Below are 24,314 nucleotides of genomic sequence, written 5' to 3' on the forward strand. Positions count from 1 at the left end.
GGTAAATGAACTTATAAATAGAATGACTTCTTATCTATACCCTGAGAATTTCTGTGACCAAAAGCCATTATACTTTTTCTTCTGCTCTTAGGAAGTCATTGTGGGTCCAGATACCACCTCCTACAGCCTGGCAGACCTGAGCCCATCCACCCACTACACAGCCAAGATCCAGGCACTCAATGGGCCCCTGAGGAGCAATATGATCCAGACCATCTTCACCACAAGTAAGGAGGCCCAGGGTGCCATCCAACCTTGAGATCTAACTTTGACTGAATCAACCCTTGACTTCCCCTTTGACTTCTACTTTAAATTTTTCAAACAAATCTCTGAAAAGAATCGATTCACTGCTACTACTTGGAAGCCTGAGGAAAGCAAGTGTGGGAGATTATGAGCATCCCGGTGAAAGGAAAGGAGGAAGCCCATCTGGATTTAATCCCCATTTCTATCACCTGCTAGGTGTGCCTTAAGAATGCTACTTCCATCCTATAATCTTTAGCTTCTTCGTCTATACAGGGAGATTAATAATAAACCCTCCGTCACCAGGACCTTGCAAGTGTTCGTGAGGTATTGCATTTGAACTCCTAGCCCAGTATGTGGCCCATATAATTGTGTGGTCCTTTTATTGTCAGAGTTCAACATGAGCTGAAAGTCTCTTTCTTTCTCCTTCATCATGCCAGTGTTTACAAAACCTGTCCACATTCAAAATCACAAATGATCTTCCCACCAAGCTGGTATGGTGAGCCCTATGCCCAAAGTTCTAGTGGGGAAGCAGACGCTTTCAGAGACTAAATGACCTGTTCAAGACTATCTTGTGAGTTACAGTCAGAGTTGGGCTCAGATATTCCATGCCCAGGGAGCCTCCCCCTGCACCTGTCACAAAGTATCTTCTGCAGATAGCAAACCTGCAAGTTGTTCCATTGATAAGTAAGAGTGGCATCCATTCCTGAGGACCAGAGGAGCTGGCCTTTGGAGAGCCCTGCCTTTGAAAATTCACGGGACAGTCATTCTGCACACATCTGCTGAAGAAAGTGCCTCCCCTTTGCCAGATCTTATGCCAGATGCTAACTATGAATGTATCCTAAAGATGCTCTTATACTAGGGCTGTGAAATAAATAAGAAAACAGCTCATGATACAACCTCAGATGAATGTCCTCAGATCAGAAAAAAGAACTGCTATGATCATCAGCTCTAAGACCCATCTACTAGGCATAGTTCCAAGATTGCCGATTTCTACGAGTTTTTAATTGTTTGCATCACATTATTGCACCTGGAAATTCCCCAGGCATTCTAGTCCATAGAGTTAAGTTGAGAATTAAGCTCCAGCTCAGTCCTCCTGCACTGAAAGCATCACCATTTCTCCTTATTCCACAGTTGGACTCCTGTACCCCTTCCCCAAGGACTGCTCCCAAGCAATGCTGAATGGAGACACGACCTCTGGCCTCTACACCATTTATCTGAATGGTGATAAGGCTCAGGCGCTGGAAGTCTTCTGTGACATGACCTCTGATGGGGGTGGATGGATTGTGAGTACCACCAGGGACTGCAGAGCCCTCAGGCCTAGGGGAAGAGGGAGAGGGCAAAGCAGGGGAGGAGAAGAGGGTGATCTCCTCCTGGTGCACTCTGACACCCACATGTGTGAGGCCTTGCAAGATAGTGCCTGTCACACAGAGGCACTCAGGAATTCTCTCTTAAACAAAAGAATGGGAAACACGCTGGCTACTTTTTGAAATGGGGAGATAAGTTTCTTGTAGTTTATCTCATCCAATCCTCATCCAAACAACTCTGTGATGTATAAATGACAGTTGATCATTGAACCCATTGCTTATATTAATTAGCACTGACTAAGCATTTATTATCTACCAGGCACTGTGCTAAGAGTTTAAGATGAATTATTCCAACCCCATTACCATAGGAGCTGGGTAGTATATTTTTGAATTAATAATCTCTATTTTTTTAGAACAGTTTTAGGTTCATGGCACAATTAAGTGAACAGTAGTTTTCATATACACCCCACACCCACCCACACAACCTCCCCATTATCAATATCCTGCACCAGAATGGTGCATTTGTTACAATCAATGAACCTACATTGACACATCATTATCACCCAAAATTGGGTGGTATTTTTAATCCCTGTTTTTCAGGTGAGAACACCAAGGCTTAGGGAGGGGCAGGTGACCACCCAAAGTTACATAGCAAATTATGGATGGACAGAATGGAGCCTGATGCTCTCTCCACAGTGCCACACTCCTTCCTCTCACAACGATGCCCTCTTTCCTGCAATAGCTTAAGTACACCCAGATTCATCGATATGTTTATAGGTGTTCCTGAGACGCAAAAACGGACGCGAGAACTTCTACCAAAACTGGAAGGCATATGCTGCTGGATTTGGGGACCGCAGAGAAGAATTCTGGCTTGGTAATGCAGCCCGGCATGTTTATATCTAAAATGCCCGATTCTGCCCTCCTTGTCATTTTTCCTAACCCACAGGGACCTATGGGAGAGAAAGAGATGGGGAAGAAGCACTAGTTCTGGTGGCAGACACAGAATGTCAAATTCTTAATGAAAAAGACTATCATTTAAATGCTCTGAATCATCAAAATGTAAACCAAAAAGTATCTGAGACAGATCTCAATCAATTTAGAGGTTTACTTAGCCAACGTTAAGGACATGCCCAGAAAAAAAGAACACAAAGCCACAGGAACAGCCTGTGGTCCATGCCTTTTTTTTTTTTTTCGAGAGATAATATTAAGAGTTTTAGTGCTTAAAGGGGGAAAAGCCACAGGAACAACCTGTGGTCCATGACTTTCTTTTTTTTTTTTTTTTTTCAGAGATAATGTTGAGAGCTTTAGTATTTAAAGGGGAAAGTGGGCTGGAGGGATATGGTCACATTACTGAATCCACATGTTGCAAGATAAAAAAAAAGAAAAAAGCAGAATAACAAAAAAGAGAATGGTCAATTTTGTATTCATCTCACACTCAGTAAATCGGCACTTTACATAAGATAAAGTGAAGATAGAATAACTATCTGTGGAGATATCTGGCCTTTTATCTGTAGCATCTGCTTAGGGACAAAAGGAGAGGCAGTTTCTCCCATGAGTCGGCTTTCAGTTTATTTTTTTTCCTATTGGCAGAGTTAAATTGGGGTCCCAAGATTTTATTTTCCTTTCACAAAAAGTAAAAGTCTGATTAAGGAAGAACCCAAACTCAGCCCTTATGTGTTAACCTAGCCTTAAGTCATTCTCTGGACCAGTCATAGAATCCTCCTCACTGATATCATTGATATCTTCCCTCCTGTGCCCCAGGTTGTGCTCCAGGTGCTAAGGTGGGTTTCTTAGAGCCATAATATTTAACCCCCATAGCACCCTACAAAGTACTCAATTGCCACCGGGTGGGCAAGGTGTCAGGTGTCAGAAGTGGTTGACTAGTGGGTTGGTAAGACGAATTTACTAACAACAGTATAGGTTTGAAAAAGGAACGTTTATTAGAAAGAAAGAATGCTGCAAAAGGACTTACAGCCCCTGCAGTGGATTTTTCCTTAGGGGCATTTATGGACCTTAAGGCAGGAGCTGAAGGATAATTTGGACCCTATTAGCCATGTAGAACATGATACATGATTACATTTGTAGACATTTTGGTGCCTTAATGTCACCAAGGGTTGCAAAATGAGTTTTGATATGCATGTATTCCACAGATGTATAGAAGTTCCAGTTACCTATAAATTTTTGGGAAATAAACCTGGAACCAGATGCTTGCTTGAGATATACGGAAGCCTAATTACCTTTAAATCCCTCAGTTAAGGGGTTTTTGTCTCCAAGTCCTACTTGATGGTAACCAGGTGATTTTTGCTCTCCTCACCACCTCGCATGGATAAAATCACAGCCTCAAAAAGACTGAGTGGTTTGCCCATAGAAGTCTAACCAATGAACAGTTGAGCTGAAATTTGGAATCTCCTAGGTCAACACTACAATCCTATCACCCATCCATTCATCCATGCAATCCACACTTTCCAACCACCTAACTGCAGAGAACATTGTTCTATGCACCACTGCCTACCCCAGAAAATGTTTATCATATTATAATAAACATTTATCCATATTATTCATTGCCCTTCATTTGTAAGGCACTTTACAAAATTTTATTTGTTTGTTTGTTTGTTTAGACAGAGTTTCACTCTGTCGCCGAGGCTGGAGTGCAGTGGTGTGATCTCAGCTCACTGCAACCTCTGCCTCCTGGGTTCAAGCAATTCGCCTGCCTCAGCCTCCCAGGTAGCTGAGATTACAGGCACCCTCCACCATGCCCTCCTAATTTTTGTATATTCGGTAGAGACGGGGTTTCACCATGTTGGCCAGGCTGGTCTCGAACTCCTGACCTCAGATGATCCACCCACCTTGGCCTCCCAAAGTGTGGGGATTATGGGCGTGAGCCACCGTGCCTGGCCTGTAAGGCACTTTAGAGTTTAAAAAGTACTTTCACCACCTTATCTCCTTGGATCTTCACTAATGCACTGGGAGGTTGGAAGTGGGGCAAAAATGTCAACCCGATTTTACCTGAGCCTAGTATTACTCCAGCAAGCACAAGACTGAGCTTCAAGCACAGGCCTGTGTCATATGGCCTTTTTTTTTTTTTTTTTTTTTTTTTTTGCTTTCTGAGATGGAGTCTTGCTCTGTCACCCAGGCTGGAATGCAGTGGCACAATCTCAGCTCTCTGCAACCTCTGCCTCTCGGATTCAAGCGATTCTCCTGCCTCAGCCTCCCAAGTAGCTGGGACTACAGGCACCTACCACCACACCCAGCTAATTTTTGTATTTTTAGTAGAGACAGGGTTTCGCCATGTTGGCCAGGCTGATAATGAACTCCTGACCTCAAGTGATTCCCACCACCCCCACCCCCACCCCCTCCCACCCCACCTCTGCCTCCCAAAGTGCTGAGATTACAGGAATGAGCCACTGGGCCCAGTTGGCCCTGTTTTAAGTGTATCCAGTTGCCACTTTTACAGAGTGAAATAGAAATGAGGGCCTCAGTCACCTGTGCTTCTTAGCAACCCTTGCCTGTCATCCACAGGGCTGGACAACCTGAACAAAATCACAGCCCAGGGGCAGTACGAGCTCCGGGTGGACCTGCGGGACCATGGAGAGACAGCCTTTGCCGTCTATGACAAGTTCAGCGTGGGAGATGCCAAGACTCGCTACAAGCTGAAGGTGGAGGGGTACAGTGGGACAGCAGGTACAGTAGTGGCTGCACATAGAGCCTACTACGCCATGGAGACCTTCTTGACATTTACAGTTTATTTCTCTAACTTTCATTCCTTCCTCATTAATCCAGCAATTTATTAAATCAACAAATATTTAAGTACCTACTGAGTGCTAATCCAGAAAAACTACAATTCAAAAGTGTTGGGTAGATATTTGGGTCCTGAAACATTGAGTATGTTGGGAATCAGGGCAATCAGGATTGATTTCTAATGACCATCTTTCAAAAAAAGTGTGTCTTTCTTACCCAGTTTTAGATATCAGTTGTAGACTGATTTAAAAAAAAAAATTCCCCAAAGGCCTTAATATTCATCCAATCCAGCACTTCTCAATTTATTCTGGGTGTATGAACCCACTGGTGATCTTGTGAATGTCCAGATGCTGACACAGGTTGTCTGGGATGGGGCTGAGATTCTGCATCTTCTCTAAGTTCCCTGGTGATGCCAATATAGCTGGTGTTGCTGGTCTGTGGACCACACCTTGAGTAGCAAACCATCCACTCCACCACCTAGCTGCTTGAATCTCTTCCAAGACATCCCTGCCATGTGGTCATCTAGTCTCAGCCTGCATCCGCATAAATAGAAGATCTCACCTCTCAAGTGGCCCCTGCATTCCTTGTCTGGCTCATAACCTTCATTCCGGTTTTGAAGATTTCTTGGACTTGAAGTGGTTTTGTGTGGTTTCTTGGCTCCACATAAGAGGAGAAATAAATAAGGAAACAACATGTATTAAGGCCCTACTAGGTACCATCCTCTTTTGTAGATATTCCACCTGCATTCATCTCATTTATTCCTCATAAAACCATTTTATGAAGACGTTGTTTTTATACAGAGGAGGAAAGAAGTTCAGAAGAGCTCAGTGATTTGTCCAAGGTAAAACAGCTTGTAGAAGGTGGATGCAATCCTGGCTGCAGAAAACTGCATCCGACAATGTTCTCGGTGATAAAGAAGGGTCAGGACTGAGAGTGTGGACCACCCCCATGCAACCCATGCCCACTTTGGGTGGCTTTCTGTTATGTTTGTGAGAGCAGAAGAGATAGATGCTTGGCACGTTTCCAGCCTCCCTGAGCCCTGAAAGAAAACATCCATAAGGTGAAAAGTCTCCAGATAAAAGGTTGCCAAAAGCCAGGCTGAGCCTAAGGAGGCACAAAGCTCTTTTGAGATGGCAGTTTAGCGATAATAAAGAGAGACACCCAGGGGCAAACATTGCTTTAGTTCTTGAATCCCTCAAAGAATGTTGGCATTTTATTACCTGGAAATGAATACCCCTTTGGTTGAGATGGCTTCAGGCAAGAAGAATAATGTTACAGGGCGAGCAAATTCCTTAAGCAGCAGGAATGTGGCCTCTGTTCCTCTCTCTTTGTACTTCCATTGAGGAATGAGCCATAATATTTCCCTTTACTGAGATAACGTTTGTAAGCCTGCATTTTCTTGTGTGATTTGGCTGAACCCAGGCCCTCTGCAGGAAAGCATCCTGTTTCATTAATATCTATGTGCCGTCCTCATGCTCTGGGTAGCATCATCAGTTAAAAAGGTATCTGGGTCCCTTTGACAACTTGCTCCAAATTATGACAGTAGAATGCCTCAGAGTCTTGAAATGTTTATGCACAGCACTTGGCTGGATTGGGAGTGAGGAGACCCACAAAGCAATGGTACTGAAATGCTTCAAAAATTCAATATATTAAATTACAAATTAGATTTCCAAATAGTAGTACATGTTAATGGGCTTCTTGTCTAAGAATCACAGAACATGGTCTGATGAATACTTTAAAAAGTAACTATGTGATACAGAGACTATTTAGGGACATCTAATGTCTGAAGGGCTTAATTATGACTAATAAATATTTGTATGTGGGAGAAAAGCATGCCATTATTAAATGCATACTTCTCACCTTACTCTCTGAGGTCTTTATAGAAAGGGAATGCAGAAAAGTCATAAAAATAACAATCATAGTAAGTATTTGTATGTCATGCCACCTGTTTAGCATACACCTTTATATCCATTGTCACAATGGCACTACTCAGTATATAGAATCAAAGTGCTGGTTCCATTGTATAGATGAGAAAACTGAGGTTCAACAAGATGCTTGACTTGTGCAAGGTCACAGCTAAAAAATGAAAAGATGGGACTCGAAGCTAGACTCTCCAAAGCCAGCCACAGCCCTCTTCCCACCACATTATGCTGCTTCTGTCAGAAATAAGTACTCGGGGTGACACTCATATCCCATTCAGTTCCGCATTCAATGCTGACTCTGGGATCAATGTTCAAGGCCAGTCCCACCCCCAGAACCTTTCAATTGTCACCTCTGGTTCTGCCCTTTACTGTCCAGGAGGGAAATTTCAGCTGAGATTTCTCAGGTCCATATTTTCTGTCTCTCCCAGGTGACTCCATGGCCTACCACAATGGCAGATCCTTCTCCACCTTTGACAAGGACACAGATTCAGCCATCACCAACTGTGCTCTGTCCTACAAAGGGGCTTTCTGGTACAGGAACTGTCACCGTGTCAACCTGATGGGGAGATATGGGGACAATAACCACAGTCAGGTGAGTGGACCGTGAGGGCCCAGGGCAGGCCAAGCTTGGGAAGCTGGAGGGGGCTAATGGAAGTACAATTTAACTCCCTATCCTAGCAGAGACTAGGAGGCAGGAACCTTACTTATATGACAACTTGTTTTTCCCAAGGCAGTGAGCAATCTCAAGGACACTGCAGGCCAGGTAAAATAGAAACAGCACAGGTTAACCCTTGACAGTCCCAAGGACAAACACTGGTCAAATGGATTCCAAAAACAGAACGCTTTACTCAGACAAAATCTCTCTCTGAACCCCAAAAGTAAAGCAGATACAAGTGGAGGCCATTTAGGCGAAGCAGGGTTGATGACACAGAACCCCTGGCCTGGGGCACCTTTGGAATCCCAAGAACACCTTAAAATGAAGTCCACAGACTTTAAATCTCCTCCTTTTGTGAAGAAACCAAGGCCCAGAAAAAGCTGACTTTCCTGAGGTCACAGAGTGAAGTTGGCAGCAGAGCCAGCTCTCCCCACTTCCAGCCCCTGGCATTTTCCCTGCACCACACACACCTCTAGCACTTCTTCTACAATCACAGAAACAGATTTTTTTTGATCCCCTTTAGAAATAGGCGAACGGATCAAATTCAGTAATCTCCCTTACTCTGAGCCTTGCCTACACTGGCACATTCCTGAAAAGTATAAAGCTGTGTGGGACTAGCCACTTAATCATAACCAAACCCCTGCCCAGGTCCCTCCGCAGAAGTTAGTCACCATCCCTGGGAGGAGGGCTGGATCTTCCCTTGGGGCCACACCACACTGATCCCTGGACCACAAGGATGCTTATGAGGTCTGCTCACTGGAATCCCAAGGACTTTATAAAAATGCAAAGGGCCAAATTCCACTTTATGATAACCCCAGGGATTCTGATTCAATGATCTCAGGCAAGACACAGCATCTCATTTTTTTTTTTTTTTGCATATTTGCATTTTTGTTGTTGTGGGGTCAGGGGGGAGGCAGTTGATAGACTCCACAAGTGATTCCTGACATGCAGCAGGTGTTGGGACCTGTTGCTTTTCAATATTAGTCACTTTGATACACGTGTTTATGCCCTAATTAACTGCTAGCAAATGACACCTGAGACCTTAAGTGTAGACCTTACCTTACATAATTTCTGGCACTTTTCAAAGCACTGTTACCTTCTGTATCTCAAGTGTTTATCATTTTTACCCTGTGCAGGAATTAGGATGTGGTTTTTCATGCCTGTTTTACAGAGGAGGCAAGAGTCACAGGACATTTCTTGACAGCAGTCCTGTGTTGTTTCCATCTTATTATGTTATTTCATCAATATTTCCATTCTGAGCATTATTTTATCATCTTTATTGCCTTGTCTCAAAAATACTTGTATAATACAAAGTTCTTCTGGGAAAAGAAAAAAAAGCCAACAAGCTACTTGTTAGAAAGCAAGCCTCTCTTTCATCCTTCCATTCAATTATGGAAGAAGAAAGAGATGACATGGAAAGGAGCCACAGGAGTGGAGCCCCAGCTCCAGCTCTGCTCCTCCTGCTGTGTGGCCTCTGCAAAGTCACTCTCCCTCTCTGGCTTTAGTGCCCACCACAGTATAAGAAGGTGTGGCTTCCAACCCCGAACTATCAGAGGAAAGAACCAGGGCAAAGGCAGGCAGCATGTGCACCAAGCTGTTGGACTACCATACTCACTGTAACTGAGTAATTACAAGCGGATTTGCCCATGAAATGAATGAGCCATTCTTAAACCTCACATCCCTGTAAGACTCAGAAACTGCCCATGTCAGTGAATGCCAAACAATTAGAAGCAAATAAAGGGTCTCTATTTTTTTCCCATCTCACTAGCCATTAACTTCCCCACAGTGGGGCAAGGGGCCATGTGGGGTTTCATGGATTGACTCTACCATCTGCAGACTTCGCTGAAGAGTCAAAGTTGAAACCTGGAAGCCAAGACACAAATACAGTTTTTTCTTGTAGAAAGCTTTGGCCAAAATTTCAAGGATATTTCCCCCTACTTGAGACTAGGGAAGTAATATTTACCAAGCACCTACAACGTGCCCAGCTCTGTGATAGCTCCTTTACAAACTCATTTAATCTTCATCTCATCTTTCAAGGCTAACATTACCAGATCTTAAGAAAGAAAAAAAAATAGTAAAACCGAGGCTCAGAAGATATTGAGAACTTAAGACTATTTATCTCTCAAGTAAGAACACTGATATTTAACCCTATATGTCAAATTGTAAAACTGTGTTTTGTTGAGCTGTTCTTTCTGCTATTCCATACCAAGCCCCTATTAAATTACTCCATAGGAATCTCGTGAATTACAGACACACACACACACACCATGTATGTAGCTATTCAATTCTAGAACTTCTAATAATGACCTGAACTCCTTCAGAACCTATTCCTAAGGACGGCAGGTTTCATCAGCCACCATTTTGCTTCAAGAGGAAAGACCAAAGCTCCATGCAAACTCCGGCGACTCTTGACTCAGGTGAAAAGCTGGGTCAGATTCAGCCAGTTCCTTTGAAAGTTTCCACAACCCAGACCAACAGAGAGATAGGCAAGAGGCAGCTGTGATATACCAAATGGTCAAATTGAAACAGAACTCATTTAGTTTGAATGACTAAATAGCAATGATCAGTGAACACCTTGCCTAAGAGTAACCAACCTGGAGGCCTTCTCTCTCTCTCTCTCTCTTTTTTTTTTTTTTTTTAACAGGGCGTTAACTGGTTCCACTGGAAGGGCCACGAACACTCAATCCAGTTTGCTGAGATGAAGCTGAGACCAAGCAACTTCAGAAATCTTGAAGGCAGGCGCAAACGGGCATAAATTCCAGGGACCACTGGGTGAGAGAGGAATAAGGCCCAGAGCGAGGAAAGGATTTTACCAAAGCATCAATACTACCAGCCCAACCATCAGTCCACACCTGGGCATTTGGTGAGAGTCAAAGCTGACCATGGATCCCTGGGGCCAACGGCGACAGCATGGGCCTCACCTCCTCTGTGATTTCTTTCTTTGCACCAAAGACATCAGTCTCCAACATGTTTCTGTTTTGTTGTTTGATTCAGCAAATATCTTCCAGTGACAACATCGCAATAGTTTTTTATTTCTCTTGGGTGGCTCTGGGAATGGGAGAGGGGTAGGATGTACAGGGGTAGTTTGTTTTAGAACCAGCCGTATTTTACATGAAGCTGTATAATTAATTGTCATTATTTTTGTTAGCAAAGATTAAATGTGTCATTGGAAGCCATCCCTTTTTTTACATTTCATACAACAGAAACCAGAAAAGCAATACTGTTTCCATTTTAAGGATATGATTAATATTATTAATATAATAATGATGATGATGATGATGAAAACTAAGGATTTTTCAAGAGATCTTTCTTTCCAAAACATTTCTGGACAGTACCTGATTGTATTTTTTTTTTAATAAAAGCACAAGTACTTTTGAGTTTGTTATTTTGCTTTTAATTGTTGAGTCTGAATTTCACCAAAGCCAATAATTTGAACAAAGCGGGGAATGTTGGGATAGGAAAGGTAAGTAGGGATAGTGGTCAAGTGGGAGGGGTGGAAAGGTGACTAAAGACTCGGAGAGAGGAAAGCACTTTTTTAAAATAAAGTTGAACACACTTATGAAAAGCTTACAGGCCAGGCCTGTAATCCCAACACTTTGGGAGGCCAAGGTGGGAGGATAGCTTAACCCCAGGAGTTTGAGACCAGCCTGAGCAACATAGTGAGAACTTGTCTCTACAGGAAAAAAAAATTTAATTAGCCAAGTGTGGTAGTGCACACCTGTCGTCCCAGCTACTCAGGAGGCTGAGGTAGGAAAATCACTGGAGCCCAGGAGTTAGAGGTTACAGTGAGCTATGATCACACCACTGCACTCCAGCCTGGGCAACAGAAGGAGACCCTGTCTCTAAATAAAAAAAGAAAAGAAAAAAAAAGCTTACAACTTGAGATTCAGCATCTTGCTCAGTATTTCCAAGACTAATAGATTATGGTTTAAAAGATGCTTTTATACTCATTTTCTAATGCAACTCCTAGAAACTCTATGATATAGTTGAGGTAAGTATTGTTACCACACATGGGCTAAGATCCCCAGAGGCAGACTGCCTGAGTTCAATTCTTGGCTCCACCATTCCCAAGTTCCCTAACCTCTCTATGCCTCAGTTTCCTCTTCTGTAAAGTAGGGATACTCATACTTCTCATTTCAGAACATTTTTGTGAAGAATAAATTATGTTATCCATTTGAGGCCCTTAGAATGGTACCTGGTGTATATTAAGTGCTAGTACGTGTTAGCTGTCATCATTATCACTTTATATGAGATGGACTGGGGTTCATAGAAACCCAATGACTTGATTGTGGCTACTACTCAATAAATAATAGAATTTGGATTTAAACCCAGGTCTTCTGGCTCCAATGTTCCTGCTCTTTCCCGGTACCTTAATGAAAATCTCTCCTTCTTTGGGGAAATGTGTGCTGTGGCAAGAGAGTGAAGGTTGCAGAATGGGATATGGGGGCAGTTCAACCGGATGCTTCCTCAGGCTTCTACAATCCTGAACTCTTAAAACTAGGAAGAATGTCTATTAGGAATATCGCCTTCTCCTCTACACTGCAGTCCCCAAAAAGGGAGCAAGCCCATATTCCTCCAGCCTCAGACTGAACACATCTAGTGATGGGGAACCCATTGCCTGGATGGCAGGTCTGTTAGTCCTCAGCAAATATAGTGAGTCAGAACTGCTCAACACATAACATTTCTCTTTTTAAACAAGGGTATATGGGGGGAGAGTAATTCCCAGTTCATTCTCTTAGGGATTTTCAGAAAATTGACTTATTTAATAAAATAAGTCAAGTTTGGGCTGATAGGCCTCATTCAAATGGAATGTGATGGCTCTGGAGCAAGGATCAGAGGAATTTATGGTTCCAGCCATATCCTTTGTTGCTGAGTTTATCTTGCTTTAATAAATGCTGTCATGTTAGATACACAATGTGCTGTTCCAGATCATAAGAACTGTTGCATGCAATTCAGCCATAGCAACGCTCTCCTGGCTATATAAATCCAAACAAACGGGCTCCCTGTAGCAACCAGGCCTCGAGTTGGAGGCTTACCTCTCCACTGGCTGCTGACTTGTGAGTCTCTAAACCCAAGTCCTATCCCCTCTCCAGAACTGTAGATGTACTTAATTAAGCTTGAAGGTATTCCCCCCAAGCCACACAAGAATCAAATTTGGATTGGTGAAGAAGCCACATCAAACAGGAGTCAGTAATAACCCAAATGGGGACAGGGCAGGCAACCGGGTCTGAGGCCACGGCATTCAAAGACCACAGTCTCTAGTGTGAGCTAATCATTTCTCAAACGTGTCCTTCAGCCTCTGGCTCTGTGGCTTGTTTCAGGAAACCTCTTCCATCTTGAAAGTTCTCTTAAAATTCCACTTCACCCTCAAGACCTGGGCCCTACCCCTGCCCCCATGAAACAGTCAAAATGTCTCTATTGGGAAGTAATTTCCAGGGTGTTTGACCTTCCCTTTGTTCCTTCTCTCATCTGCTCCCCTTCTCCCTGCTCTGTGTACTTCAAGGCCACCCTATTTCGATTGCATCAATGACTCCCAGCTTCCAGGTGGATGTCAAAATGGGAAAAGCCAGCAGGACATTGAAGGGAAGAGACTATGGGTGGGGGTGGGTCAGGGCACTTGTTGCCCAGCTCCATCTATACAGCATCACAGTGGGCTGTCAGCATCCACATAAGAGAGCAGTAGCCACTGTCAACTGACTGTCTCCATGCAACTCTCTCTTCAGGTTTAGAAAACTGCTCTCTCACTTGCCCCTTCTAGCCTAGGAGCAGTTATGGCACCCTAGCTGCTGCTAGACTTGGGGACCTGTGCTAGGCTCTGTGTCTCTCCTCCACCTTGCCCACACCTTTGGGAAAAGCCCCTCTCCTTTAACTCTCCTCAGGGACCCTGGCAGGCTCGCCCACCCCTGGGAGCACTGAGTGCCACTGTTACAGCTGCCTGCTGGCCTTATCCATTATGATTTCTACTTCCTGCCCCTCTTCCTATAGTGATTATTGGTCATTTAATGGCTTCCCAGCATCCAAAGTCCTTTCCAGTTTTAGGAAATTTGAGAACCTTGCCTCCTACCAAGGAAGCCACAGAGGAAAATACTCTTTCCTCCTCCCCTTGATAGCCAGGGCATGGGCACGTAACTTGGGCTTTGCCAATTGGATGCCCACAGAGGGACTTCTAACCTTTAGCAAGGAATGCAAAACATAGAGTGTAGGAGACTGGCTCCCCCACAGAATCTAGCACTGAGGCCATCTATCCGTGGGATCTGTGGCCCAGCACCATGCAGGGTATAGCCATATCTCTCTCTAATGGTGACAGTTGTTTCCAGCAGTGACAAAGGCAGACTGGCTGATGATTCCTGCTACCCGGCCTCCTTTGGTTCCTGATAATTTTCTGTGCCTGCTTCTTCAAACTTTCTGTCAGTTTTATGAGCTTCCTGATATCCTTCCAGAAAATTCCTTTTCTGCTTAGGTAGTCCTAGATTATTTCAGGTCCTTGAAGCCAGATACCTTGGCTAATACTTTCCTCCCTAGACCATGAGCCTGTGACATTTATTGACCCTCTTGTAGTCCCAGCACTGTGTTTGACACTTTAAATATCCAAAGTATCCTAAGCATCATAGTCACCTGTGAGACAAATCGAACTATTCCAGGTCATGTAGAAAACTAGGCCTCAGAGGGGTCAGGTGGCTTCTCGCAGCCATGCTACTGGGGTCAGACCAAGATTCACAGCCAGGCTGCCTGATTCCAAAATCCAAGTTCTTTTCAGCAAAGATATCTTATTCCTTTCAACAAGCCACACTAACTGGAAAACAGCACTTCATTCTTTTCACAAATGCTTGTGGAGCACCTCCCGTGTGGATTTGTCAGTGAAAAAAAGAGGAAAATATCCCTGTGGTCATAGCGTTTATATTCTAACAAAACACAATGAATGATAAATGTAATAAATGATCAAATTAAATGGTATATTCAAGGGTAATAAGGACAAAGGGGACTAGGGTAAGGGGATAGGGTCACAGTATTCAAAGTAGGGTGGTCACACAGGTTGGGCCTGTGAGAAACCCTCAGGAGGCGCAGAAGTTGAGCTCAATGAATATTTGTTGCATTGAATTCCTGCTCATCAATTTCCTTCTGAAGATGGGGAAGCAGCAGTCCAGAGGAGGCTGGGGATCGTCCCAGGCACCACAGCAACCAGGCAGGAGATTCTGATGAAAATCCAGGCTGCATACTCCTCTGCAGTGTGGCATGACTGTCTGTTCTCCAGAAGGAGAGACACACCTTGCAGGTTCTTCCTCACTGAGCCTCCTATGACCTGTATGCTCTCAAAACAGCTGGCTACACAGCCCAGTCCTTCCCCATTCTCAGCTTGCCCCACCCAAGCTGGTCTTCCCACCATGCCTTGCCTAAGCCCGGAAAATCCGAGAGCTCCTTGTGGGCTGTCCTCATCGGTCTCCTTCTAAGATTCTCACTTCTCTTTTCATTTAAAAATCAGTGTTGAGCACCTCCCCGCTTATGCTCAGCACTACATGAGTGAAACAACCACATTCTCTGCCTCCATGCAGCCTCTGTGCCCCAGAGAGGTCAGTGACAAACACATGATCAGACAAGCAAATGTGTGATTACAAACTGAGGGCTGTGCTTTGGAAGCAAATATAAAAAGCTATGAAGACATCTAAAGGGGATCTGAGAGGGAAGACTCTCTGAGGAACAGGCTTTTGAACCCAGATCCAAAGAGCAAGTAGGAGTTAACCAGGTGAAGGAAGCAGGAGAGGCAGAAGGCAAAAGGCAGGTATCTCTATAGTCCTGTGGCTGTCACGCTGTGCACAGATAAAGCCAGAGGCATAGGTGCAAAAGATGCATCGTGGAAGATGAGGTTTCAGGAGTCAGTAGGAACCCAGCCATGCAGATCTTCCTGGTCCAGAATAAAAATTTTGCTTTTTTTCTTCAATTCAATGGAAAGCTACTGAGAAGTTTTCAGCAGGAGAGCATTGTGATCACATCTGTTTTTTAAAGCCATCTTTTTTGTTGCATTTGGATTTTGGCTGGGAGGTGCAAAGTGGGAAGAGACCTTTGAGGAGGCTACTGTAGGAATCCAGGTGAAAGGTGATAGAGCCTGGCTAAATGTGGTGTCGTGGAGACAGAGCTATGGTTCTAAGAGATATTTAGAAAGTAAAATTCATGGGGCTTAGGGTCCCAGAGAGCTCTCTATGTCCCCACCCTTGTTCCTGAGCAGCCCTCAACTCCTATAGTGGATTTTTCCTGGATGCGGGCATCAGTTTTAATTAAGGCAGGCTAGTTAGGGATATGGGAGACTGGAGTCAGGGGCCAATTATCTCCTGGAGCACTAGGTTAGGGTGGGGAAGGAATCAGGAAGGCTCCCTCAAGGTGACTGCAGCTAGAAATGAAGACCAGTGGTAAGGCCAAGGGGAGGCTTGTGGATGGACACAAGGGATGACAGCGTGGGGAGCAGAGGTGAGGATGGAGGTAGACCCTTGCCTTGAAGGCTTGGCGTCCTGGAGCCCAGCTGAGAGTTGCCAAGGGTTTTCAGCCCCAGATGGCATCATCAACATCGCTCTTTAGAAAGCCTGCTTCCTCACTAGAGATGCATGTGCCCCCGGCCACCTGTGCCCCCCAGCCTCAATGGGGTACCAGGGGTGCCCTGCATGTGCCTGCTGCCCAGGTTTGGGCTGGCAGGACATATAAGCAACCAGCAGAGGGCTCACTCCCCTCATCCTCCTCCCTCCCTAGGGAACTCCCAGAGGAATTACAATCTCTGTAAAGGAAGTAGAAAAAGGCTTTCTTGAGAATTGTTTCAATCCCACCAGGATGTAACATGAATTTCAACATTTTACAGGAAAATAAAACCACACACATGCAGTCAAAATAAGCAGCTCCGACTGGGCGCAGTACCTCACGCCTGTAATCCCAGCACTTTGGGAGGCCGGGGTGGGTGGATCATTTGAGGTCAGGAGTTCGAGACCAGTCTGGCCAACATGGTGAAACCCCATCTCTACTAAAAATACAAAAATTAGCTGGGCGTGGTGGCGCATGCCTGTAATCCCAGCTACTCAGGAGGGTGAGGCAGGAGAATCGCTTGAACCCAAGAGGCAGAGGTTGCAGTGAGCCGAGATAGCACCACTGCACTCCAACCTGGGCAACAGAACGAGACTCTGTCAAGAAAGAAAAAAAAAAAAAAAAAACAGCTCCCACATTTGCCTAGCACATTTGCCCAGCACATTTGCAATTACAGGTTAAGAAATTGTTTCTCAGAGTAGTGAAGTGACTTCCCCCAAGTTCACTCAGCCTCCAAGTGTCAAAGCTGGGTTCTCTGACTCCTTGAGTCACAATGCCTTAAGGAACATCCTTCTGCACAATTATTCTTTCATTCACTCTTCCAATTAGGACACTCGGAGCACCTGCCATTTACTGGTTCCCTCATAACACTTTACAGTTTGCAAAGCCAACGTGTTTATAACAATTTCTTTACAGTCACCATCTTTTTAGTGAGAGCTGAGCTCAAATCCCATGTTTTCCAATTACTGAATCATCTTGGTCTAATTGCTTAATTCTTCTGAGCATCCATCAAAATGATCATGAAGTGTACCTACCCTGATGAGAATCTGTGATAGTTTAAAAAAGAAAACCGACAGCATCTTGCCTGGAGAAAATGCTGTCTGTCAACACAGGTTTCTCTCACTAAAAATTGAAAGGCAAACTAAACATTTGGGTAAAAATCCTCAAGTCAACCAGCAGATGGCAGCCTCCACCTGGCTTCGGGAGGGCACTAACCGGGCACTCCTGGTAGATGTGTTGAAGTGGATAGGGCTGATGTCTACTGGACTTCTTAGGCTCATAGACATCTTTAGGTAAACAACTTTGCCTTCACGCTAATCCTTCTCTCAATAAGAGGCTAGAACCCTTCCCAGAAGTGGGAAGGAACTTGGCAGGCCTCCTTTTATGTTATTGACTCCCCATCTGCTACACAAAAACGAGCACCCTCACCCTACCACCTCACTGATCACCTCTTGCAGGTGTACACTGGGGTGGGGGGACAGGAACATGAGACACAGGGAGTTTCTGGCCTTTGTCCAGTCTCCATTCAGGTTTGGCAAGGACCACCAACCGTTGTCTAACATGTTTAATGCCTCCATTGTATCCATGTCCCATCACTCATTCACCTGATTTGACAGCACCGTATTGTTGGTTGTGAAGGCCCAACATGCACATTTTTTGTTGTTCTGTGCTTGTCCCTTTGGCTTGTTTCTGGCCCCTTAGCAAGAAGGCTTTGATCCTCCTTCCCTGACACTTAACTCACTAGCACAGGGTGAGGCACATCTAAAAATGTGGACTTGTTCCTGTTGCTGTTGCTGTTGTTTTCCTTTACATCTCTGAAGCCTGGTTTAGGTGATGATCCCTGTGGATTATTCTAAGCAGCTTGGGCAATGTTGAGAATAAAGTCAAGGGCCTTGTGTCCCCAGCACTTGCCTCCTAGAGCCAGTCTATGACCCCAAAGAGCTGTAGAGCGATCCTGTAGGAACACTGAGCTGTGGTCTACTACTCCGCTGCTGAACCCCTCCAATGCCGGCCTTATGGCTCAGAGGAAAGTAGCCTGAGACATCACAGTAGCCTTCAAGGCCTATATTCCCTGACCTCAACCCCTCTCTCATGATACTCTAGACACGCTGCCTCCCTGCTGTTTCAAACCCTGCAAGCACACTCCCACAGCAAACCCTTCTCCTGGAATGCTCTTTCCTCTAACACATGCATGGCTCACTCATTTCTTTCAGGCATCTCCAATGTCATCTTCTCAGTGAGACCATCCTCATCATCCTACATAAACACACACACAACACACCTATATGTGCAAAATCACACATGCACACACAAACAACCCTCCCCATTCCCAGTACTCATAGTGCATTTTCCACCTGACACACTACTGGCTTACCTATGTATGTGCATGCTTTCTAGGAGTCAAGCTCCATGACAGCAGGCACTTTGTATGTTTCCCCCCTGCCGTGGCCCTAGCACCCAGAACAGAGCCTGTTCTATTTTTTCTCAATCATTACGTGTTGACTGAATATATGACCTAAGAGGAGAATGCAGCCATCTGTAGCCTCACTTATTGTCTATTCAATTTGTTGAGTGCCAACTGTATTCCCAGATCATCATTTTAAAGCTGACACAAACTCAGAAAGGAAGTGATTTTCCTGAAGCCACCAGGTAATCATTGTAGATTTGAATTCAGTTCTCACTCACCCCACACCATGACCTCAACAGATAGGAACCTAAGAATGTAATTTAAAGAAACAGCAAAGGAATTGTTCTACTAAGAACTAACAGAGGCAGCCTCTCCTAAGGAAGGACGAGTTAATGGGCAGAGATTGTTTGACAATTGAGAGATCCAGCAGGATATTTAGAGAAAAAAAAAAACCATAAATATCGGTCATTTCAAAAACAGAACCTGTTATATTTCCAACCAGAATAACTTCTCCAGAGACTTCATACGTGGTCTCTTGGAGAGCATTCTCTCAATTTAGGACAGAGGTCCTACCAGCCAGCTACACTGAGAATCATCATTTCTCATGGATCAGTGGGAAAGGGGGCAAAATTAATTGACCTTTCAAGCCTTTGATTTACCATCTTTAACTAAAATAGATTACTCAGATGATGGGGTCAGAGAGCAAGGGGGAATTTCCCAGGTATGGTAGGAGCGTAGCTACACTGGATTCACTTGATTATGCTCTCAACAGCTTCTCCAATAAAGGCCTCTGTTTCCCAGTGTAAAATGAAGCTTTGCTTATCCCCAGAGGCATCGGCTTTTCATTTATTTTTCTGCCACCAGGGCTTTCTGAGTAGCCAGCAAAGAACAAGGCAGAGCAGATCTTCTGGGTGTGAAAGTGGTTTGGGAAAGAGACACAGTAGACCCAGCTCAGCAGGAGCTGAGGATCACTCTCCACCTGGACACCCTTCAGGTGAGCATCAGAGTCAGATTTGAAAATGTGTCTCCACCAAAAAGCCACATTCAAAGGTATCAAAGAGCCTTCAGCTCAGTGCTCATCTTTCTTTTGCAAGTCTCGGTTAGCTCCAGAGCAGGCTGCGGTGTTCAGCACTCCATCTCCAATGCTGCATCCCCAATGCATAGCACTTGAACATAGTAGTTGCACAATTAAGATCTCTATATTAAGAAATAAATTTATAATAGCTGCCTGGAGGTTATTGGAAAGGATTCAGAGGTCACAACCAGGCTACCAGGAAAGAAGTTTCCATTCAATTAATAGATGTGTCTTACTAATATATTTATCATCCTTAGAATGGAGCATATTTAGACCACCAGGATAGTGAGACAACCAGAAACTCCACCTCTTTAGAAAAAAAATGGAATAATAAGCAGGGACATAGTCTCTGTCTTAAAATCTCTGCACGTCTGTCATGGAGAGGAGAGAACAGACATACTCTATTGTGTGACAGAGAAGAACTAGAATCTGATGGTGAAATCTGTAAGGGAACAAACTGCACTCCAATAAGAAAAGAACTTTGAATAACCAAAGCCATCCAAAGAACAAACAAGCTGTTATAGAAGTGATACTGGAAGATATTGGAAGAACTCTAGGTCTTGGGGGTGGTTCAGACATTCAATAAAGTGGTATTGTAATGTTCCCTCCAGCCCTAAAGTGTGCTTACCTCTTGTCGAGTTAGTTGTTGCATGAAAGCTGTCAAAAAACGTTTCTATTCCAGGTTTTCAGTTTCCAGCCTGAGTTTCAAATGCCACAAAAGGAAGGACAATCATGAAAGAGTCAAGACATCACAAAACACAGATGTTATTCTTAAGAAGATGACTCCTGGGGGAGACAGAAAGGAGAATAAACACAGAAGTGCTGACTGTTCCCCTGCACAGGCAGAGTCCTTCCCTCAGGGAACATGCTGGGAAGGATCCATAATTGCAAGTTGACAAAACCCTAAGCCTTCTAAAAATTCCAGGTTTAATTAGTTTCTCCAAAGCAAGCTCCTTACTGGAAAAGAAATCTGCAGCCTTGGCCATGTTACATTGCAGGAGAATCTCACTGCCTCCTGGATCAGGATAATTTCTGCAAGAGATTGCTCCAGGCAAAACTTTACTTTTAGGTGAGACTGTCTAAACTTTACTTAGAAAGTTACAAGAGTCTTGCTCAAAGACTTCATCCCTGTAAAGGAGACCTTTAGTGTAAAAAGAGATATGATGTTTTAATAGCATTCAGCCTCCAGCCTCAGTCACCACTGAATCCTTTTCTTTTTTCCCACATAATTCCCAAGGGCATTCAATTGACGTTTAAATAGCTGAATGTATATCATGTAACACATGTCTTCAAAACCAAGGCTTGAGATTGGGTTATACCTAAGACTTCTGGGCATGGAGTCAGGAAATTGCATCTTTGACCAGATTGAGGGTGTGTTGGAGGCAGGAATCATTCCTTAGCATTTTTTGTATCAGCAGTACATGGCAAAGATGATAGCAATATGCAAAATCAATGAATGAATCAATTGATGGGTGGTTTGAAGTCGTCCCAGTCTGTGTCTGGCATATAATTGGTGCCCAGTAAATGGTATCTCCCTTGACTCTCTACAAACATCCTTCACACAAAGTAAATGATCAATAACCATTTGACTGGCTGCTTAACAAGTGGAACTAATACGAATGCTCTCAGTTAATTTAGGAGGAAGAGCAGACAGATAGATCAAGTGCCTTGGGTCATGCAGTTGCTTTATGGAGGAGTTTGAGGACAGAGGGAAGGAAGCAAATGTAAGACTTAAGTACATCCCTGCTAAGTATGAGATAGCACTCTGCAGCCAACACTTGTATTTGTCTTTCATTTATACCATGATTTCTACTTTGGTTATTTGCATTCCATAAGGCAAAGTCCTTGATCTTCCAGAGGTTCACATCTTTAACAGCTATTCATAGTAAAGCTAAACAAGGAGATACAATAAAATGTATTCAAAGTCATTTATACTTAAGGGAACCACGTGGTAGATTCCTACAGCATCTGCCCCACCAAGCCCCCAAAGAATTTATTTCTGAAAATGAATGTATTTGATGCTGTAATCAGGAAGTGAAATATGTGTCAACCAGCTTCCTTAGCTGCAGGGAAAGTAAGGACGAACTCATTGGCCACTTATTCCAATCATCACATTTATGTCTATGGCATAATTTGTTCTAGTTTCTTCCACTGGTCTCTGTTCTCTTTTTCTTTCCAATGATTGAATACTGCTTTCTCTTTAATCCATAAACCATTGCAAATCCTTCTGCAAAAACGTACTATAGAAGAATATTAAAAACATGAAATTCCTTACAGATTACCACTTTTAAAAAGATATGTGACTTCTTTTCCTCAGATTCACCATCTTTAAATGCATGCTGATGCTAAAAATAATAACATCAAACACTTATCACAGTTTCTGGCATATGCCAGCACTTTTATAAGTGTTTCTCATGTAAAAACTCACTTAATCCTCACAAAAATCATATCAGGCAAGTAGTATTATAATCTCCATTATACAAAGAAGGAAACTGTGACACAGAGAGGTTAGTTAATTTTAAAACTACATCATTGAGGACGTGCACCACTTAATACAATTAGGATTAAAATGGAGCGCTTTCATTTAGAATCCCATCATCTTGGAGCTGTGAAGATGGCTATGAGCACAATCAATACACTGTTAATGGTGCAAAAAGTCAGCCCACACAGTCTGGATGCCTATAGTAATAATAAGGAGTAAATCCCATTTTCCTTCTATCATGGAAATTCCACCATCAGAAACTGCAGAACCTGACCGCAGCAAGAAAAAAAGCTGAGAAGAGAGGTCATTTCATGTTGCAATTCTGCTTGAAGGAGAAACAAACCTACAGGATGAAAGGACAAGCAACCTAATGTCTTCTCTGCCTACAAGCCAGGCACATCATTCTGCAGACTTCTCCTGAAGAATGGAGATTTTTTTTTTTTCTGCAGCATGGGGGAATTGAGACAGGGATTATGAGGTCACTGTAAAGGGAAACCTGCAGCCTCAGCTCCTGACCACAGTCTGGAGAGTGACTCACACTGTATTCAGCCGAGTAGGTCTTGCTGAGCTGGCCTGATGGAGAAAAGGCTCTCTCACTAGCAGCTTGGAAACTAGTCCACAGAAGGCATACCCTGCTGTTCTCCAGTCTGGAGTCTCCCGAATCCCAGGGGCCACTGAAAGCTGCATACGAAGTGTCTACAGAAGCCATTTTTCTTTGCAGCAAGACTCAGAAGAGCCTATTTCCAGGTCCGAGAATCTCGCTGCCTTCAGAGTTTGGAAACAAACTGCAACCAGATGGACATATATCTTCATTGAAGTGTGTAAGGAAGTGGTCACTTCTCCCATCCTTCCATGGTCACACTGAGGGAGCAAAATCCCATACAGAGAAGCGCTGTTACATAGGCCTAAACCAGGACCAGAAGATGCATCTTTTCCTTTCCCAAGAGAGCTTCCTATCAGCCCAACATTGTCTGCAAATAACACTTAGCTGTCTGGTCGTCTCATGATTTGCTCCCCTCACCTCTTGACATCTTCTACTCTAACATCTGATAATCAACCAAAGCTTTAGCACTCCTTTTACACCTGCTAACTGGACTGGCATTGGCATCTTATACCTCTTTTTTCTTTTCTTTTCTTTTCTTTTTTTTTTCTTTTTTTTTTTTTTTTTGAGATGGAGTTTCGCTCTGTCACCCAGGCTGGAGTGCAATGGTGCAATCTCAGCTCACTGCAACCTCTGCCTCCCAGGTTCAAGCAATTCTCCTGCCTCAGCCTCCGGCGTAGCTGGGATTACAGGGGCCCGCCACCACATCTGGTTAATTTTTTTTGGATTTTTAGTAGAGACAGGGTTTCACCATGTTGGCCAGGCTAGTCTTGAACTCCTGACCTCAGATGATCCACCCACCTTGGCCTCCCAAAGTGCTGGGATTACAAGAATGAGCCACCGCACCCGGTTCCTCTTTTTACATAATGACCCCAGCCCAAGTCTGGTGTGTGTCTTGTTTAAACCTATCCCAAGACCTAGATACATATGTGGGCTGGTAGATTTTAAGCATCACTAGCTAGGATGCTAGAAAAGGGTCACAGGAATGAAATTGCTTGGGATGGAGTAACCACAGGTAGGCACCTTCAAATAGGAGGTCTAGAAAGACCTCTCTGAAAAGGCAACATGATCCTAGACCTTCAATGTGGTCCGTGGCATAGTTCATGCACAAAGCCTGGAGAGGAAGCAGCTTGCTGAGTAAAACGGCTTCTGCTGACATTTTTGTGTTCATATCATCTCTGGTTTCAGAGCTGATGCAGTGGTCAGGTTCTCCTGCAAGCATGTGCCTCTAAGGCTCTCCACTTCTCTGCCTTAGGGCTTTCTCAAGAGTATGGGAAGCCCACTCAGATCTGAGCCAGAAATATTTTCAAAGTGGAACGTCAGCTAGT

General features: G+C 44.0%; 1 protein-coding gene across 10 annotated transcripts in view; it reads left to right on the plus strand.

The window, feature by feature from the left end:
* TNC (tenascin C) overlaps positions 1 to 11,236 on the plus strand; it is a 97,240-nt gene extending 86,004 nt beyond the window's left edge. For all 10 annotated transcript variants that reach the window (XM_055117708.2, XM_003833079.7, XM_008958590.5 and 7 more), the window contains 6 exons: positions 92 to 224; positions 1,372 to 1,523; positions 2,322 to 2,418; positions 5,064 to 5,225; positions 7,633 to 7,796; positions 10,504 to 11,236. In XM_055117708.2, coding sequence (XP_054973683.1) covers positions 92 to 224; positions 1,372 to 1,523; positions 2,322 to 2,418; positions 5,064 to 5,225; positions 7,633 to 7,796; positions 10,504 to 10,614 — 819 coding nt within the window. In that variant the 3' untranslated portion in view covers positions 10,615 to 11,236. The remainder of the gene's footprint in view (positions 1 to 91; positions 225 to 1,371; positions 1,524 to 2,321; positions 2,419 to 5,063; positions 5,226 to 7,632; positions 7,797 to 10,503) is intronic.
* Positions 11,237 to 24,314: the final 13,078 nt, after the last annotated feature.

The sequence above is a fragment of the Pan paniscus genome, chromosome 11 (assembly GCF_029289425.2).
Source record: "Pan paniscus chromosome 11, NHGRI_mPanPan1-v2.0_pri, whole genome shotgun sequence".
Lineage (NCBI taxonomy): Eukaryota > Metazoa > Chordata > Mammalia > Primates > Hominidae > Pan > Pan paniscus.